The sequence below is a fragment of the Diabrotica virgifera genome, chromosome 5 (assembly GCF_917563875.1).
Source record: "Diabrotica virgifera virgifera chromosome 5, PGI_DIABVI_V3a".
Classification (NCBI taxonomy): Eukaryota; Metazoa; Arthropoda; class Insecta; order Coleoptera; family Chrysomelidae; genus Diabrotica; species Diabrotica virgifera.
The window spans coordinates 106,957,230-106,976,380 of NC_065447.1; the positions used below are offsets into that span (position 1 = coordinate 106,957,230).

The 19,151-nt window shown below is 33.6% G+C and overlaps 1 protein-coding gene across 3 annotated transcripts in view; it reads right to left on the reverse strand.

The window, feature by feature from the left end:
* LOC126885081 (serine-protein kinase ATM-like) overlaps positions 1–19,151 on the reverse strand; it is a 624,001-nt gene that overhangs the window by 287,159 nt on the left and 317,691 nt on the right. For 2 of the 3 annotated variants that reach the window (XR_007698275.1, XR_007698276.1), the window contains exons 32-33: positions 15,078–15,253; positions 13,820–14,926 (exon numbers count right to left, since the gene is read on the reverse strand). Coding sequence is in view for 1 of the 3 variants with exons in the window: in XM_050651504.1 (XP_050507461.1) it covers positions 14,754–14,926; positions 15,078–15,253 (349 nt within the window). In the remaining 2 variants the exon portion in view is untranslated. Of the gene's footprint in view, positions 1–12,138; positions 14,927–15,077; positions 15,254–19,151 lie in introns of those variants that run through there. The other variant, XM_050651504.1, reaches the window with a different exon arrangement.

Consider the following 19,151-nt stretch of genomic DNA (forward strand, 5'->3'; position numbering starts at 1 on the left):
TAATAAATACAATATATACATTTTTTATTTCCTATAAATAATAATTAAATACAAAAAAAATAAAAATGTTCGTTATTGACATTGTTCCCGTTTCACTTGTCACTCACTGTGTTCTCTGATTGTAAGCATATAATCTATTCTTATGTATTTCCCTGATTTTATTGTTTTCCAATCTGATCTTACAATTAACATTATTTACCTCTGTTATTGTGAAGGGGCCTACATAAAGACTATCAAACTTACCATTCTCTTCCCTTTTTACCAGGACTAGGTCCTATTTTAAAGTGTTGTGGTGTTGCTTTGAGATTATTCTTTTCTTGTCGCTCTTTTTTGTGCTTTAGTAAGAAGGTTCTAGTAAATTGACCTATCGTGTCTATGTATTCTGTGTCCTCTGGTTTCGAAGAAGTGTCCGATATCACGTCTTCTTTGACATGTGTTCTATTCGGTTTGTTAATTAGACATTTATGACATTGTTTAACGTATTTTCTTACGTCTTTCTCTAAATTTTTCCATCTGAACTTTGCTTTTAGCTTCTTTATTAGTCTATTTTTCTTTAAGTGTCCTCCAAACATCGGATGATTATGATATTCTTCTATTAACCTGTGTTTTTCTTTGTCATCCTCTATTGTTTCTGGTACTTCACATATGTATATTTCTACATTCTTCAATATTTCGTTTCCTTGTTTAATAAATTCCTCAATTGTGCACACTTTAAAAATAATATCGTTTACGTATATTTTTACTTTACGTACTGCATTCTCTACCGCCAGCTTATCAAGCTGTGCCAACATTTGGTTTAAATCAAAATGATTGAATCCTGTGGCTATGCTCTTGCTGCACTTTATTTTGTTTTTGACCCTAATGCTCAGTCTTGGTGAGATTAGTTCTGCTCCAAAAGACAAAATTGGTAGTCTATGCGCCTCTAAATTATTTAGTACCTTTCTTACTGTCTGTTTGTGGGCTTCTGGCTGTAGTGCGAGTTCACTTTCTGCCTTCGTTTGCCTTGCTTCCTTCTTCTTTTCTCTTGCTTGAGCTCGTGTTATAGCTAATATATGGGTATTGTCTATATATAGGTTCTTTAGTTGATGTAATGTTATTCTTGAAAGACTATCTGCGTAGTTAGTTTTCCCTGTTATGATTCTATTTCGAAATCGTATTCCTCTAAATCTAATCTGATTCTTGTAAGTTTCGAAGTTGGTTCTTTCATTGCAAATAAATGTGTTAGTGGTTTATGATCCGTTTTTACTAAAAATGTTGGTGCTCTATATAAATAACATTTGAAATGATTAATTCCCCAATGAATCGCTAGTAGTTCCTTAACGATTATAGGTTTATTACATTCTCCTTTATTGAAACTTCTTGATGCGTATGCTATTGGTAGGTCTATTCCGTTATAATCTTGACTTAAAATTGCTGAACAACTCTCGTTGGATGCGTCTGTTGTTAGGATGAATTGTTTATTGAAATCCGGATATTTTAGGATCGGTGGCTTCATCAGAGATGATTTAAGCTTATTGAATGCGTTTTCACATTCTTCTGACCAAAAAAACTCTACTCCTTTTCTTGATAATCTGTTGAGTGGTCTGCATATTTCAGCAAAATTTTGAATAAAACGTCTATAATAGTTACAAAATGCTACGAATCTTTTTGTTTCTTCCGCTGTCTTAGGTGTCGGGTATTGTTCAATCGTTGCATATTTCGCTTTGTCTGGTGATACTCCTTCCTGAGAAAGATCATGTCCTAAATATGTTACTTCTCTTCTAAAAAATTGACATTTTCCTGGGTTAAGTTTCAAATTGAATTTTCGACATGTCTCGAATGTCTTTTTCAGGTTGTCCAGGTGATGTTTTTCAGATATTCCTATCACTACTATATCGTCCATGTAAAGAAATGCTTTGTCCGGTGTTAATCCCGAAAATGCTATTGACATCATCCTTGAAAAGCTATTTGGGCTTACATTTAATCCAAAAGGTAATCTGGTAAATTGAAATGCTCCATTTTCTGTGCTAAACGATGTGTATTTTCTCGATGATTTTTCTAATGGCATCTGGTGAAAACCTGACATTAAGTCTATAACTGAAAACCATTTTGCTCTTCCTAGTTGATCTAGTCTCGAGTCTATCCTTGGTAAAGGAAATTTGTCTGTGACTATTTTCTTGTTCAGTTGTCTAAAATCTATGCATAATCTCCATGCTTTATTTCCTTCTATCGCCTTTTGCGGTACCAGCACTACTGGGCTGTTGTATTCTGATGTAGACGGTTCTATTATTCCTTGGTCTCTCAGTTTTTGTACTTGTCGGTTTAATTCCTCTGTTTGTGCATGAGGTGTCCTATAGTTTTTAATGTATACCGGAGATTGGTCTTTAACTCTCAGTTTCTGCTCGTAGAAGTTGTTACATGTTAGCATGTCAGTCGTCGCTGGGCCATCGAGGTGTAAACATCGTTAAAGCGCTCCGAAAAACCGGTGATTAAGAATTCTAATTATCTTATCAACAACAATAAAAAAAAACCCATTAGCAATAAGTGAGAAAAACAAAACAATATGTTCCCTTCGGGGAATCTTATTGGGTTCAGAAATGGACAACCAGTTTATCAACAACAAAACATACAGAGTGATCCAATAAATTTACAAATACCACAAGCAACCAATAACCAACTACAGTGGCAGCCAACAATGATGAAGCAACCAGAAAATGCAATGAACATGAATATGCCAACTATGCAACAACAGTATCATACAACTCCTATACAGACAGTAAATACCAACCAGTTCAGCTCTCAACCAGTTCAGCAGCAAATGCCGACATCAAGTAAAAATAGTGCAAATATCGAAGACAGAGAAACTCACTATATGACATCAACCAGTGAAGATGAAGAAGAAAATCAGACAAACAGTAAAAACGCTTGGCAAGTCATGGGAAGCAATAAAAGAAAGAAAATACATAACAACAAACCAAATCCAAGCGAAATTGAAATAGGTAACCGATTCCAACCGCTGTCGAAAGAAACAGAAGAAAATATTGGAAACGTCGAAACCAACAAAATACCAAAACCTCCACCAATATTTGTACACGGGGTACAGGATTTCAAAGAGATGACAAAGCAATTAGAGGAAATAGCCAAAAAAGAAGAATACCAGACAAAAAGTTTAATAAACAACGTTGTCAAAATAAATTGTGAAACACCAGAAATATACCGAAAATTGGTTAAGGAGTTCAAGGAAAAAAATATATACCATCACACGTACCAACTAAAAGAAGAACGAGCCTACAGAATCGTGATCAGATACTTACATCACTCAACCAATACTGATGACATAAAAAGTGAGCTATCTCAGTTAGGGCACAAAGTGAGAAACATAGTTAATGTAAAACAACAAAAAACCAAAGAACCACTTAATCTCTTCTTTGTAGATTTAGAACCCGCGCAAAACAACAAAGATGTCTATAATATAACAGGCCTACAGAACAGAGTAGTACACATAGAACCTCCACGAACTCAAAAAAACAGTATAATACAGTGCATGAGATGCCAACAATATGGACATTCCAAATCATATTGTAATAAACCATACGTCTGTGTAAAATGCGGAGGCTCACACAATACCACCACGTGCAAAAAGTCAAAGGAGACGCCAGCCATATGTGCGTTATGCAATGGAGGCCACCCAGCCAATTACAAGGGATGTGATCACTATAAGAAACTTACCAAAGGAAGCAATAAAAACAATGGAGAGCATCAAAACCCATCAGCAATCTACACAAATGATATATACACAAGAAACACACAACAACTATCCAATCCACTGCCCCAGGGCATGAGCTATGCTGAAGTAACTAAACGCAACCAAACAGAAGATACAACCACTGTGTTAAACAAGTTTTTGGAAGAATTCAAGAATCTATTCAACCAACTAATCCAACAAAATAGCATGGTCCTCAACATGCTTACCATGCTTATGAACAAAATGAAATAAATGGCTAAGTTTCTTCGAATAGCCCAATGGAATGCCAACGGCCTTCCAAGCCATACAGAAGAAGTGAAAATATTTCTAGACATAAATAAAATTGACATATTTTTAATTAGTGAAACACACTTCACAAACAGAACTTATTTTAACATACCTAAATATAAACTATATCATACTGAGCATCCTGACGGCACAGCCCACGGAGGTACAGCAATACTCATCAAAGAAAATATTAAACATCATGAACTACTGAAGTACAAAGAAGAACACATACAAGCAACGACAGTAAGCGTTGAAGCACTTCCATATAATGTCAACGTAACAGCTGTGTACTGCCCTCCTCGCCATAATCTAAAACGAGAACACTATGAAGAATTTTTCCAAACTTTAGGACCAAAATTCATTGCTGGGGGAGATTACAACAGCAAGCATACCTTGTGGGGGTCACGACTTATAACAACAAAAGGCAGAGAACTGGCACATGTTATACAAAATAAGAATTACTCATTTATCTCAACGGGAACACCAACATACTGGCCGACCGATCCCAACAAAAAACCAGATTTATTGGACTTCTTCATAACAAACGGTATCGGTATAACTTATACAGATATAACACCAAGCTATGACCTAACTACTGACCATAGCCCAATAATAGCAACGGTAAGTACAACAGTTATCACTAAAAAACCAAAACTCCACCTGCACAACAATAAAACAAACTGGGACACTTACCGACAAATAATTCACGATACTATCGAAATAACAACGAGGCTGAAAAAACCGGAAGAAATAGAAGAGGACTATAACAAATTTATAAACATACTACAGTATGCAGCTAAATCAGCTACCCCACAAAGTAGTCCCAACAGAAACATAAGTAATATACCTTTAGAAATAAAAAAACTGGTAGCTGAAAAAAGAAAGGCCAGATCTGCATGGCAACGAACACACACACCAGACAGCAGAACAAGATACAATCGCATCAGCAACAAATTAAAATCAAAGCTGCAAGAAGTCAAAAATGAGTCATTTACGAATTATATCACCAATCTTTCAAGACAAGACAACTCTATATGGAAGCCCATAAAAAGTAAGAGAAAGCCAATAACAGCATTACCTCCAATACGTAAAAATTCAACACCACCAGGACCATGGGCAAAAAGTGATAAAGAAAAGGCTGACCTATTTGCCGAGTATTTAGCAGAAGTTTTTACTCCACTAAATGACGACCAAGTACCAGAAGCGAACCAAATATTAGAAGAACCACTACAGATACAGGACCGAATAAAACTATTTACTCCAAAAGAAATTAGAGACGTAATTGCCACCCTAAACCCAAAGAAGGCACCAGGCGAAGATCTGATAACCGCAAAAATGTTAAAAGAAATACCCAAAAAGGGCATAGTTAAACTACTGCACATATTCAATGCAATACTTAGATGTGACTACTGGCCCAAAGCACTCAAAATTGGACAAATAATTATGATACCAAAGCCTGGCAAAAACCCTCTAGATGTCTCATCATATAGGCCTATCAGCTTATTACCAACAATCTCCAAGTTGCTTGAAAGACTTATCCTAAACAGAATAAATGCAGAAATAAATCCACAAAATTGGATCCCAGATCATCAGTTCGGATTTCGACAAAGCCATTCAACGATACAACAATGCCATCGCATAGTCAACGCCATTAACCAGTCACTTGAAAATCAGCAGTACTGCACAGCAGCCTTTATAGACATCAGTCAGGCTTTTGACAAAGTCTGGCATCCAGGCTTGTTATGCAAAATAAAAAGAATTCTTCCAGCAAGTTACTACAACCTACTGAGAGCCTACCTACACGAACGGCAGTTTAAAGTAAAAGTTAATGAAGAAGTCTCGGAATACAAGCCTATTCACTCTGGCGTACCTCAAGGGAGCATACTAGGACCATTATTGTACATACTATATACATATGACTTGCCTACAAATGATAAAACAACCATCGGGACATTTGCAGACGACACTGCTATTTTTGCCAAGCATGACGATCCTATTGCAGCAACACAAAATCTCCAAGAGCATCTAAACTCACTTGAAATATGGCTGAAGAAGTGGAAGTTTAAGGTAAACGAAACAAAATCATCCCATATAACATTCACTCTCCGGACTGGAACCTGCCCACCAGTAACCATCAATCAAATAAAAATACCACAAAGTAATCAAGTCAAATATCTAGGGCTACACTTTGACAATAAACTCAACTGGAAACACCATATAACAAAGAAAAGAATGCAACTTGACCTAAAAACCAAAGAACTTTACTGGCTCATTGGAAGAAATTCCCATCTTTCAATAGAAAACAAATTGCTAATATATAAAGCAGTGATAAAGCCAATCTGGACTTATGGCATTGAACTGTGGGGCTGTGCTAGCAAATCCAATACTGTGATTATCCAGAGAGCGCAATCCAAGATACTTCGAGCAATAGTTAATGCACCATGGTATGTATCAAACCAAACTCTACACACAGATCTAAAAATTCCATATGTAACCGAAGTCATCCGAGAAAACAACAGAAAACACCACAACAAACTAGAAGACCATCCTAATCCACTACTTCATCCACTACTGCAACCTGTCCACAATAGAAGACTAAGAAGAAGCTGGCCCTCCGACCTAAGAGGTAACTGAGGAAACATCGCTGGATGTTTACCTCTCCACGTCACCACATTTACAATAATTTAATTTAATGTAAGACCAACAAATTGACTTATAGATGTTTGTTTTATATCTGATTGTCAATAAAGGGAGATAATAAAAAAAAAATGTTAGCATGTCATGCCTTAGGGCGAATATATCTGAATAATCTTCACATAAAGATACTAACTTATCGCGTATGTATTCTGGAATGTCTAACTTCAATGATTCCCGTAATTCCTTTTTCCTATCCTTGCTGTCGTTGATCAGTCTATATATGTTGAATAATTTAATGTCTAATGTTTTGATTGCGTTTGTCTCTACTTTTACTGTTTCGTAGGTTGTGTTTAAAATTTTGATGTACGGATTATTACTTGAAATAATTGCTCTCGCTATGAATATTCCTGGTTGTATTTCCTGTTGTTCCACTATCCTGTCATTCTTCAGCGTTTGAAAAATTTTTACGACTCTGTAAATTTCACATCTAGGCGGTATTATTATCGTGTCATTATCTATATTATCCAAAATGTTTGTACTAATGTAACAATCGTTGTCCTCTTTAATGTGCATTTTAAGGTTAGCGTAGTCTAGTATGCATTGAAAATTTGAAATAAAGTCTCTCCCAATGATTCCGTCGGTTGGAATAGGAAAGCTAGGTTCCACTAACTGAAAGATATGCTCAAATCGAGATCCTTTTACTTCTAGCGTTGTTTCAACTTCTCCCATTGTTTGTAATTCTCCTTTAGTTACTCCTTTTATTTTCGCTTTTGTGTTTGGTTTCACATGTTCCTTCATAAAATCTTGTGAACATTTCAGTATTGAAATATCAGCTCCTGTGTCTATGATAAAGGTATTTGTGTTTTCTAGGATTCCTGTTTTCATTCGTACAAAATTCGTTAGGTTTAAATCGAAGTTGTAAATATTATATTCCACTTCTGACTGTGTACTTTCCTTGTTTCGTTCATTCAAAACCCCAACTGCTGGTTTTCTGGTTCCTCTTGGCTGTCTTCTAACTCAAGTAGCCTTACGTTTCTGTTACGTCCTCCTCTCTGGTTCCCTCTGTACGTTTGGTTGTTGAATTGTCTATATCCTCTGTTGGAATAATTCCGTTGGTTTCCTGTTTCTTCTCCTTCGTTCCGTTGTCCGAAGTTATTTCTTCTTCCTCTGTCGTATTTGTTATGGTATCCTCTTCGGTATTGCTGTTGTCCTCTCCTATTTTCATAATTCGTCCTATAATTGAACACTCTCCCCTGTGTGTTCTCCTCTGTCGTATCAATCGATAAAAATTTAGATACTACTTCCTGCGGTGTTGTGAAATTACCTGCCTCCAGTATTAACTTAGCTCTATCCGTATTAACATTTTGTTTCATTGTTGCTACGACTGTTTCCGTTGTGTATTTTTTCGCTAGCTCCAATGGCATTCCTTCCGCTATGTATGCTACCTTTAACTGTTCCGCTAATTCCTCTACTTCGGATGCGTACACTGCTGCATCTTTGTTTCCTTGCCTTTTCTTTGCTAACTTGTCTATTATCGTTTTCGGATTGTCGCCTCTTAATTCCTTCTTTAGTGCCGCTGCTATAAGTGGGATCGTATCCTCTGTGGTTATCAGGTTTCTAGCCTTATTAGTCAATCTTGTTTTTATTAATGTTATCGCTGTTTCTTCATGTCCTTCTGCTATTTTTCTAAGTAACTCTAATGCGTCTAAAAATGGTTGTAGTTTCCCTGCGCTTCCATCAAACTCGTTGGGCAATACCTTGCTTGCAATATTCAAAAATTCGTTGATTGTCAGAGCCATGTTTAATATTTTTATATCTCGTTTTATGTCGCTTTTTCCCTCTTTTATTTCCTCGTCAATTTTTTCCTCTATCTCCTCGTCACTTTTTTTCTCTTCTACTTCTTCGTCGCTTTGTTCTTCCTCTATTTCCTTGTCGATTGGTTGGTGTATTGAACTTGGAACTACTGTTCTTAAGTTTACAGCTTGAAATGACCGTATAACTTTGTCTCTTATTTTTCCGAAATATTTGTTGCACGCTTCTCTTTGTGTCGTTACTTCTTCTTGTATATCCTTAGATTTAGGTACTTTCTTCTTCAAGACCCTTCTACTTTGTCTTGTTACTTCTTGCGTAATCTCCTCAACTATTTTGATGAAGTCTTCCCAAGTAACTTTGTTGCTACTCATTTATTCATAATTCATTTATTCCTGTAATATTCATTTTCCTTATTCCTGTACCCGTAACGAACGCATAAATTTGACAGTCTTACGATGTATAGTAAATATATATGTATATAAAATGTTATGTCAAAAATAGTAAAAATATAGTAAATTGCAATAAAAAATAATTATATCGATCAATATAAATCACCATAAAAATCAGTAGACCAAAAAATGTAATAAAAATCAGTAGGTAAAATAATAAATGGATAAAAAGTCAGTAAAGATAAAAATATGCTAGTAAATATATAAAAATCCAATAAAAATCAATATCAAATAAAAATGTATCATTACGTCCTATAAATAACCATAATATTTGTAAAAAAAAATTCCTTATAATACCAATAAGGTAATTAAAATAAACTAGGTAGATAAAAATAGGTAAAACTTAGATTATGTATCTTAAATTACGATTATATTACGTTATTATATGGTTATATAGTCTGTTCGCTAAACTCAGACGCAACTTTCTAGATATTTTAGTCGGTAATTTTGCCAATTTTAGCAAAATTGTCAAAAAATAATTTTTAGATAGTTAATAATCACTAAATATTTAGTAATTTTGCCAATTTTTGCAAAATTGGCAAAAAACAAAAAAATTATCGACTAAAATATCTAGCCAGTTGCGTCTGAGTTTGGCGAACCGACTATACTATACGAATTATATTATATGATTATATTATATATTATATTATACGAATCAGGACTAATATCATAAAATACTTAATTATTATACGAATCAGGAAATACCATAAAAATAGCTAATATGGACTTACCCCTTTTACACTTCAATGTTCGTATCACCCAAAAGTCCTCGCTGCACGTTCCATAGCATTGTCCATTGTCCCACGATGTTCCATCTCCATACCAAGTTCCATTTTCCATACCATTCTCAGCTCCGTCTCGGGCCTGACGTCTCCATCCTTTTTCTATATACCACACTGTTCTAGGGTGGTCGAGGTGCAAGATCCTCAGCCATAGACGTTTTGTCCATACTCGTCCCAGTTTACCAGTCCTGAGTTCTTCCCTGGTCTTGGATCGCCATATGGTGGCTCCTGGCTTCTGAGCCACCTTAGATAATTAAGGGTTGGTTACCCCCTACCATAAGGGTTGATGAAATAACTCGTATCACCGTAGATGCATTTATTTTATAAGTTAGAGTACTAACGGTAAATAGCTGGTGGTACGTTAGTTCTCAGTAGCTGTGATGTTTTCCCTTTGGGATCTCAAATATTAATGACTTACTCTTCGCAATGGAATTAGAAGATAATAATTAGTCTTCTCCTGTTTATTGTTTTGGTATATAATGAAAGTAACATTGTTTTGGTTAAAAGCGCTGAGTCGACTCGGTTATAAAAATAATGAATACTATTGTTATTGCAAACCGACCTTGGTCAAACCTAAACTGTTACACTGATATGTGCTAATTTAGGTCGATCGTATTTACTATAAACAAACGTAGTTTGTTTTGCTAAAGACATTTAAAATTATTAAAAGGATTTGTTTTAATAAGAAGATTACTAAGAGATGCCGTGTATCCCAACACAATCTGATCCAGTACAATGTTGATTTGATCCAGCACAAACGAGAAAAAATAATTACTGACCATTAATCCTTGAGATGTACGCCTATTACGTACGTGGGACGTAGCTACATGAAAATTTTGGAGATGTTTCTTTTGTAGAGGTATCAAAAGCAAATATATGGTATCAAAAATATATTACAAAATATAATAAACTAGTTTAAAGTACGATATCACAGATTTTAGATAATCAAAAATTTCAACATGGATAATTTAAAAAACAATTTACGATATCAAAAATATTAATAAAAAAAAATAATTATGACTTTAATAGGGCTTTTCGTTCACAGTCATTTGTTTCGAGCTTCTGTCATTGATGTGTCACATAATATTAATATATCTACGTCATACGTTATTGGTATATACCAAATACCAATTATACAAACCAAAGACTTATGACGTAGATATATTAATATTATGTGACACATGACAAGCTCGAAACAAATGACAATCGATGAAAAGCCCTATTAGTTTGTTCCTACGATAATGATCACTTAGTATCAGATCTATTATTTTTAACTCATATAACTTAAAAAATATGGTATAAAGAAAACATGAAAAAAAATAATTCTAAGAGTGAAGGCATTTTGCCTACCTTAACACATTCGTTGCCACTATACAGGGTGATGCAGATAAAGGGCCTATTAGAAATATCTCGAGAACTAAAGCTAAGAGAATAATGGAAATTGGAATACAAGGGTTTTGAGGTATAAACTATTTAATGAAAATATTTTGGTCTCTTTGCTACTTCCGGTTATACCGGAAGTTGATTGTAAGTTCGTTTTTTTAAATGGGACACCCTATCAGTTTTTACATTTTTGGATTCTCCTCGATTTCATCTTTCTTAAAATATAAGATTTTGTAATATTATACAGGGTAGGTTAAAAGATAATAACGTTTTCTTATTGATTTCCTAGCAACATTCACACCCTGTAGGGTTGTAGTAGTTTGACATAACAAAATCTATTAATGTTCAAATTATTTTTAATATAGTATACTATTGTTAAGAGTTATTGGTATAGTTAAATTTTTCATTTTAGTATACAGGGTTGGTCGAAACTCGGAATGAGTATTTTCTCAGTTTTCTTAAATGGAACACCCTGCATTTCAGTATTGTAACGAAATGTTATTTTATGGTACTTTTTAATTTCTTAAGCATTCCCTATACCTAACTGCTTTAATTTGTGAGTTATTGGTGATTCAGGCTAAACATTAATTGCAACACAAAATAGGTGAAATTGTATTAGTCTGGCCGTGAAAATATTCAATCACAAAAAATTTTTTGGAAATAAATACATATTAATCTAGACTGATACTTAAAATGGCCAATAATGGTTGAGGTATCAAAATACCGTTGAAGTTAAGATTGTTGGTGAGATTAACAATTAAGCACAAATTAAAGCAGTTAGGTATAGGGAATGCTTAATAAGTAAAAAAGTACCATGAAATATCATTTCATTACAATACTAAAATATAGGGTGTTCTATTTAAGAAAACTCAGAAAATACTCATTCCGAGTTTCGACCCACCCTGTATACTAAAATTAAAAATTTAGCTACACTAATAATAATTGTTAACAATAGTAGACTATATTAAAAATCATTTGAACATAAATAGAGTTTATTATGTCAAACTACTACAATACTACAGGGTGTGAATATTGCTACGAAATTAATAAGAAAACATAATTATCTTTTAACCTACCCTGTATAATGTTACAAAACCTTATATTTTAAGAAAAAAGAAATCGAGGAGAATCCAAAAATGTGAAAATATACAGGGTGTCCCATTTAAAAAAACGAAGTTATAAACAACTTCCGGTATAACCGGAAGTACCAAGTCGATGAAAATATTTTCATTAAATAGATCAGTCTTCAAAACCCCCTTATTCCAATTTTCATAATTCAGTTGCATTTAGTTCTCGAGATATTTCTAATAGGCCCTTTATCTGCCTCACCCTATACATATATTCAATCACTTTAGTATGGTGTCACTACGAAAAGAAATCTATTTAATTCTACAGGTTATGGACGCCAAAAGGCGTCAGTGGCACCTGATTCAAGTAGCACAGAACACCTTTTGGCGTCAGGTGGCAGCGAATTCGTTAATGGGGGGGTATGCTTTACGATAAAAATAGGTATTATGTAGTGCATTAATCGTTGTATAATGTAATGTCATCATTCTTTAAATATACATAATACAACAATACACTCAAAGTAACAAATATCACAAAATAATCACAATAGTCTGTTTTTAAACCAAGAGGAGTAATTCAAATTTCCCGCGCCGTAAAGCTTGTTTGTAATTGGTCCAACCTCAGGCAAGTTTACTCCACTGTTATTAAATTTTGACACTGACACTTTAAAATTTTGACACTTTTGGCATTTCATAGGTTAATTAAGTTATATCAGCGATTTTCTGCGTTATTCCTTTAATTTTTAGATTTTTAGTCTGTTTTTATATAAAAAAAAAACAGTTGTTTTTAGAACTCTTTAGCGACGTATTAGTATAATATAATATTTATGGATTACCGTCAAAGGCCGATATGATCAACCAAAAAAGAAGATGTACCTATTTGGTGATATATCTAGTGACTTTCTTGGGTGTCAATCTGTCTTTTTGGTTTACTCCTCTTGATTTAAAATTAAAGATTAGTAATAACATATATACACACACCCAAACTTATATGGAATCATCTGATTTTTCTTATTATTTCGTGCGAATTTAAAAAACGAACACACGAAGTCAAACAATATTTATTTTAAAGCAATTTAATAACAAATACATAATTAAATAAAACAATAAAGTATTTAAAAAACAAATTGCAACTAGTTGTTTTAAAGTCAATAGCATAAAAAATTTCAATGTAAAACGATTAATGTTTAAATTGGTTTTATTTTTTTTTTTGTAGTCAGTGTTATCACCTCTAGTCCTTATACAAGCTTCAGTTTCCGTGGGCACGCTCCTAATCAAATTATGAACATTTTGTTGTAGTAGATTGCTCCATTCTTCAAGAGCAGCTTCTACTTGCCGTGCGGTATTTCGTGAATTATCCCAGCGAGCTATAGTTTTTCTTTTAAGCATATCCTACAAAATACTCTATAGGGTTAAGCTCGGATGAGCAAGCAGGCCACTCCAAACAAGGGATACCTTCTGCTTCAATGATGTCTCTAGTCACTCTAATGGTATGTGGAGGTTCATTATCATGCATGAAAATAAAATTTTCTCCTGTTGCACCTCTCCAGAACGTAAGTATAGGTTATAGTTTAAGTTGATTGGATGAAAACTAAAGGAGTTTTTTTACGGAGTTCGAATACAATTAGCGTCTCTTTGCAAATACAATGACGTCGACTTTGCAAAGTAACAAGACACTTACTCAACACACACACTACATATTACTCCCCTGAGTTAGTGGGGAATCTAAAAAGTTAGAATGGACTATAAGTTACAGTCTAAAAAATCATTATGAAATTGACTGGCCAGTTGGTTGTGAAAACCAGTGCCAATAAAACACAAAACACATACAATTTCTCTCCAAAACATTACACTTCCCCTTTTATATTTGTGAACAGATCTGACAGTTTTCGTTTTTGCTTGTCTTCCTTGACCTCTAAGTACACCATTTCGTGGGTCATCTGATTTTACACAAATCCTGACTTTTTTTGAAAATAGCACATTTTGTCAATTCCCAATGTTCCAGTTTTGGTGGTGAAGACACCAATTTAGGCGATCAATCTTGTGCTGCCTGGAAAACTGGGAACCCATAACTGTCTCCTGCTATATATTTCTTGGCACGAACTCTTCTTCTTATCGTTTCAACCGAAACAGTTACACCCGTAGCTTCCAAAAGCTGCCTTTGGAGCTGCAGGTGAGAAATGGTTGGGTGTCTTCCAGCTGATTGGACAATTAAACGATCGTGGCGAGCTGTTATTACTTTTTGGCGACTTTCCCTTGCTTTATTTTTGAGCTTTCCTAGTCCCTGTTACCTAGCATAGGTTTTGGACAGAACGCCCTGTGTTATGCCTCTGCAGATATGTCCCTCTAAGAACATTACTTGCTCCACAAGACCAATAATCTTTCCCCGGTTGTAAGTTCTATAACCCCACATGATGCATATTTTCCTTTTTATACCATATACCGTACCGAGCTGTACTATCTGATTGTCCTATCGATTTGTTTATTTTCAATAAAAACCATTAGTCTTCGCAACAATAACAAGTTCTTTCAAAAGAAATAAATATTACTTTGAAATACATGGTGATTCCATATAAGTTTGGTTGTGTGTAGATCTTGTTATTTATGTTTTCTATATATAAGGTTGCCAGCCATGGTATAGTTTACATAGATTCGCAGGATCCACCGCTTGTTGTATTAAAGCATCTACTTGATGTTCTACACTTCTCGGATGACCAAGCTCTGTACCCTGAAGTTTCTCACGAAGACGGAGTAGGACCCTCTCAGCGGAAACATTATGGGGCACTAAAAATTTAAAATTATATAAGTAACAACATACTCCAAATTAATGAATAAGAGAGTTTACATGGCTGCTTTTAATACATTATGTTTGATTACAATTGAGATAAGCTCAAAATAAAACTATTGTGATGACGCCACTGCCTGGTTTTCTTACCTTCTGGAGGCTCTGTAGATTCAGTCTCAACTTCGTCGTCGCCTTCAGTTTGACGTTTATTCGCTTCTGCAGAAGTAACAGTCCATGCGTACAGTGGATCGTAGAGCAATACTTCTAAAATTGTGTTGATAGTTTCAGCATTTTGACGCAAAACTTCCATGGTTCTTTCACATGATCTGCAAAGTATGTGTATTTTTAGAATATTGTTATAGTTTATTTAATTTCTTGAACCTTCAGTTTATATTTTTTGAAAAAAGTTTGTTGAGATTAGGTTAATTTAAGGCTATGGGTACATAATTCGCAAATATTTTACGTGTATCATCCCTACTTTTTCTGTCTTTACACGGCAAATTACGTGTAGTAAAATTCACACTGGTGTGGATATGTAAACATTACTAGAATGTCATTCTACTTGAAAATGTCATAATTAATTTAAAGAGATGGCTTTTGAATGTTCTTGGATAACTGTTATTTTTATAATTGCAAATTATTAATTCAGTTAATAAATGTGATAATTTTTTCACTAACTATGTTTTCAGTGATTGTAATAATTTATTTGTACAACAAAAACTAATAATCAATCGAGAAAAGAGGAAAAGTGTTAAAGTGATTTTTTAATAATATGTTGTTATTCTGGAACGCTTACAATTTTGAACATCTCTAACAACAAAATACTTGGATCACAGGATATATCTGATGTATTCTCTGCTTGGATCTTCTACAAATAATACACAATAAATAACTTTTTATTAAGTTCACGTCTTAAATCAATTATTTATCAAATACACTATATATCAATAATATTTAATCAATTTCTCAAAATATTCCCGATGCAATGTCAAATATTTAAAATTGTCACTGATTGTCAGTGTCTGACTGACAATATATGCTGACAATATTATATTCGGTTGAGTGCGTTGTAAGACAAAGACAGATTTGGAAAATATTACCACGGCATTGTGTTCATTTTTTTCAAATCCTGAAAAAACCAATAAATATTTTTGAAAAATTTAAACGCAGAATGAAAGACTAAATTATTACCGAGGGCCGAAAGTCCCTTAGAATAAATAAAAAGTTTATTTTGAATGAGATATTTGAAATTAAAAATCACACTAAATTTTCTCTTAGTTTTTCACCCCTGTAACTTATTAAAATAAACATTATAGAAGTTCTCAGGGACTTTCGGCCCTCGCTAATAACGTAATCTTTCATTCTGCGTTTAAATTTTTCAAAAATACTTATTAGTTTTCTCAGGATTCGAAAAAAATGAATCCCCATTTGAATAGCATTGCAGCCGAAAATACGTACCGATCCTCTTAAAACTAGATATTAAAAGACTACTATAGTTCGTATAATTTACTAACCGTTGCACGTCATCCGCGTCATAGCCTGTGACGTCACATGATACCAACACGAAATATTTAGGCGGTAGGTGTGTTCTTTTTTAGAATCACTTTAAAGAGTACACTAGAATTACAGCCACTAGACATATTTTATTATATACGCGTAGAAATATTATTTGAAGATTTCTATTAATAAAAAAAAATAAAACGGGATAATACCCGAAGGTTGGCTGTATACCATCTAGTTAAATAAAATTAACATGAAGTAAAACTCCCTAGTGTAGTTGGTATATTTAATAAAAATTCCAAAAATTTTTAAAAATCCAAACGGATTACGTTCAAAACGTTTTCGCACTTATCAGTCCATCATCAATGAACCTAAAAGTAAGTAATCTCACTTAGTAAAATTGAAAAGGGTGAAATTTTGAATGTTAAAAATTGAAAAGTGTGGTTACGATTACTTACTCTCTGTCCTTGCTAAATAGCCACAATGCCAAACACTGGTCAAGATGTATGTTTAAACTACATGGTAAAATTTGTTAAACAATTTGGCTTACATTCCGTTGGCATCCAATGTAAGCCAAATTGTTTAACAAATTTTACCATGTAGTTAGAACATACATCTTGACCAGTGTTTGGCATTGTGGCTATTTAGCAAGGACAGAGCGTAAGTAATCGTAACCACACTTTTCAATTTTTAACATTCAAAATTTCACCCTTTTCAATTTTACTAAGTGAGATTACTTACTTTTAGGTTCATTGATGATGGACTGATAAGTCCGAAAACGTTTTGAACGTAATCCGTTTGGATTTTAAAAATTTTTAGAATTTTTATTAAATATACCAACTACACTAGGGAGTTTTACTTCATGTTAATTTTATTTCTATTAATGTTAACCTAAAGAAATACACAATAATATGTTTCATTTAATTTGTCTAAATGGATTATAAAGCGTTTTTATGAAGCACATTTGTTAGGAACACACTGTAACTATAATCGAACGAAGGTGATATTTTGGCATAAATTGGTAACATTTATTTGACAGTTGCGGTGATGACACTTCATATTTGTTTATATTCTTTACTATAAGTATTTGCTTTATTATATTTTTACTGTTTTTATTATTTACTTTACTATAAAAAGATCCTCCACTATAAAATTATAAATTTCACCTAATTTTATCACGACTTGGAATAATTCGAGGTATCTCACAACTTTTTTAGTTGTTATTGTAGACATATACAAAGAAACCTACCGGCTTCATGCCAAGAGTTCGGAGCCGTTTTTTAATTATTAACAATGCAGTGCAAAAACGCTTGCACTGCAAATCTTAAAAGATTATAACTTAATTCTTGTTCTCTATTTCTTAAGTTTTTACTTATTTACATTGAATATTAATTTGTTATGTTGTATATAATAATCCACGTTTACAATAATTATGTGATCTATTTAATTTAAAATGGATTCAGGATTTTTTTACACTTTGACAACTATGTCAACTTAGATCTCTGGCGTAGATAATGACGTGCAACGGTAAGTAAATTAGACGGACTGTAGTTGTGTCGACGTTTCGATAAGTATTCCATATATATTTATCAAAATTATATCAAAAATTCACAACGGTACACATCATCAAAGAGAACACAGCAATACCTGACATGTACTGTGCAGCTGTTTCTACATCGATATGAGGAAAAACTCCGGTTTTCCTCATAAATAATTATTTTTGATCAAGACAAGGCACCCGCTTGCTATGCTTCTTCTTTTAGCATCATAACCCTGAATGGGCCATTGCCTGTTTGGCTATGTCCTTTCATTCATACCTATCTCGTTCTGGTCCTTCCTTTTTTGGTCTTCCTATCGGCTTCCATTGTAATATTTTCTTTGCTGTTTTTGCATCTTCTTGTCTGTGGACATATCCCAGCCATGACAGTCTCTGATTTTTCACAAATATTATAATATCATACCTTTCATTCAGTTCACTAACCACGTCGTTTCTCCTGATTCTCCATGTGCCGCCTTCCTCTTGCAACGGGCCATATACTTTTCTCAGTATCTTTGTCTCGAATGTCATGAGTTGGGCTTCATCTTTCTTTGTCATTACCCAGGTTTCACAATCATAGGTTACTACGGACCTAATCAATGTTCCGTAAATAGTCATTTTAGTTCTTTTGTCTAACAATTTCGATGTCACATGTTGTATGTACATGTTATTCACTATACTTTGACCCCCCTGTAAACTGCTTTATTTACAGAAATAGAAAAAATGTAAAATACAAAAGTTATTCGATTTTTAAATTATTATTTTTTGACATATTATATATCGTACTAGTGACGTCATCCATTTGGGCGTGATGACGTAATCGACTATTTTTTTTTAAATGGGAATAGGGGTCGAGTGCTAGCTCATTTGAAAGGTTATTCAATTCCCTATTCAGTAATATAAACATTAACATGATTATTTATAAAGGGTGTCCAAAAAATTTTTTAACTAAATTAAATGACACAAAAAGAAGAATGTATGTAATTTATTTAATTCAAAATACATTCTGCTGCTGTCAGAAAACAGAAATAAATGTTTATTGAACAAATTAACATTATTTTTCACTTAAATTCAATGTTCAAGCTTCCACCCATCTGCCTCTTGGCAGTTTGACCATTGAATTTAAGCAAAAATCAATGTTTATTTGTGCAATAAACTTTTATTTCTGTTTTCTAACAGCAGTAAAA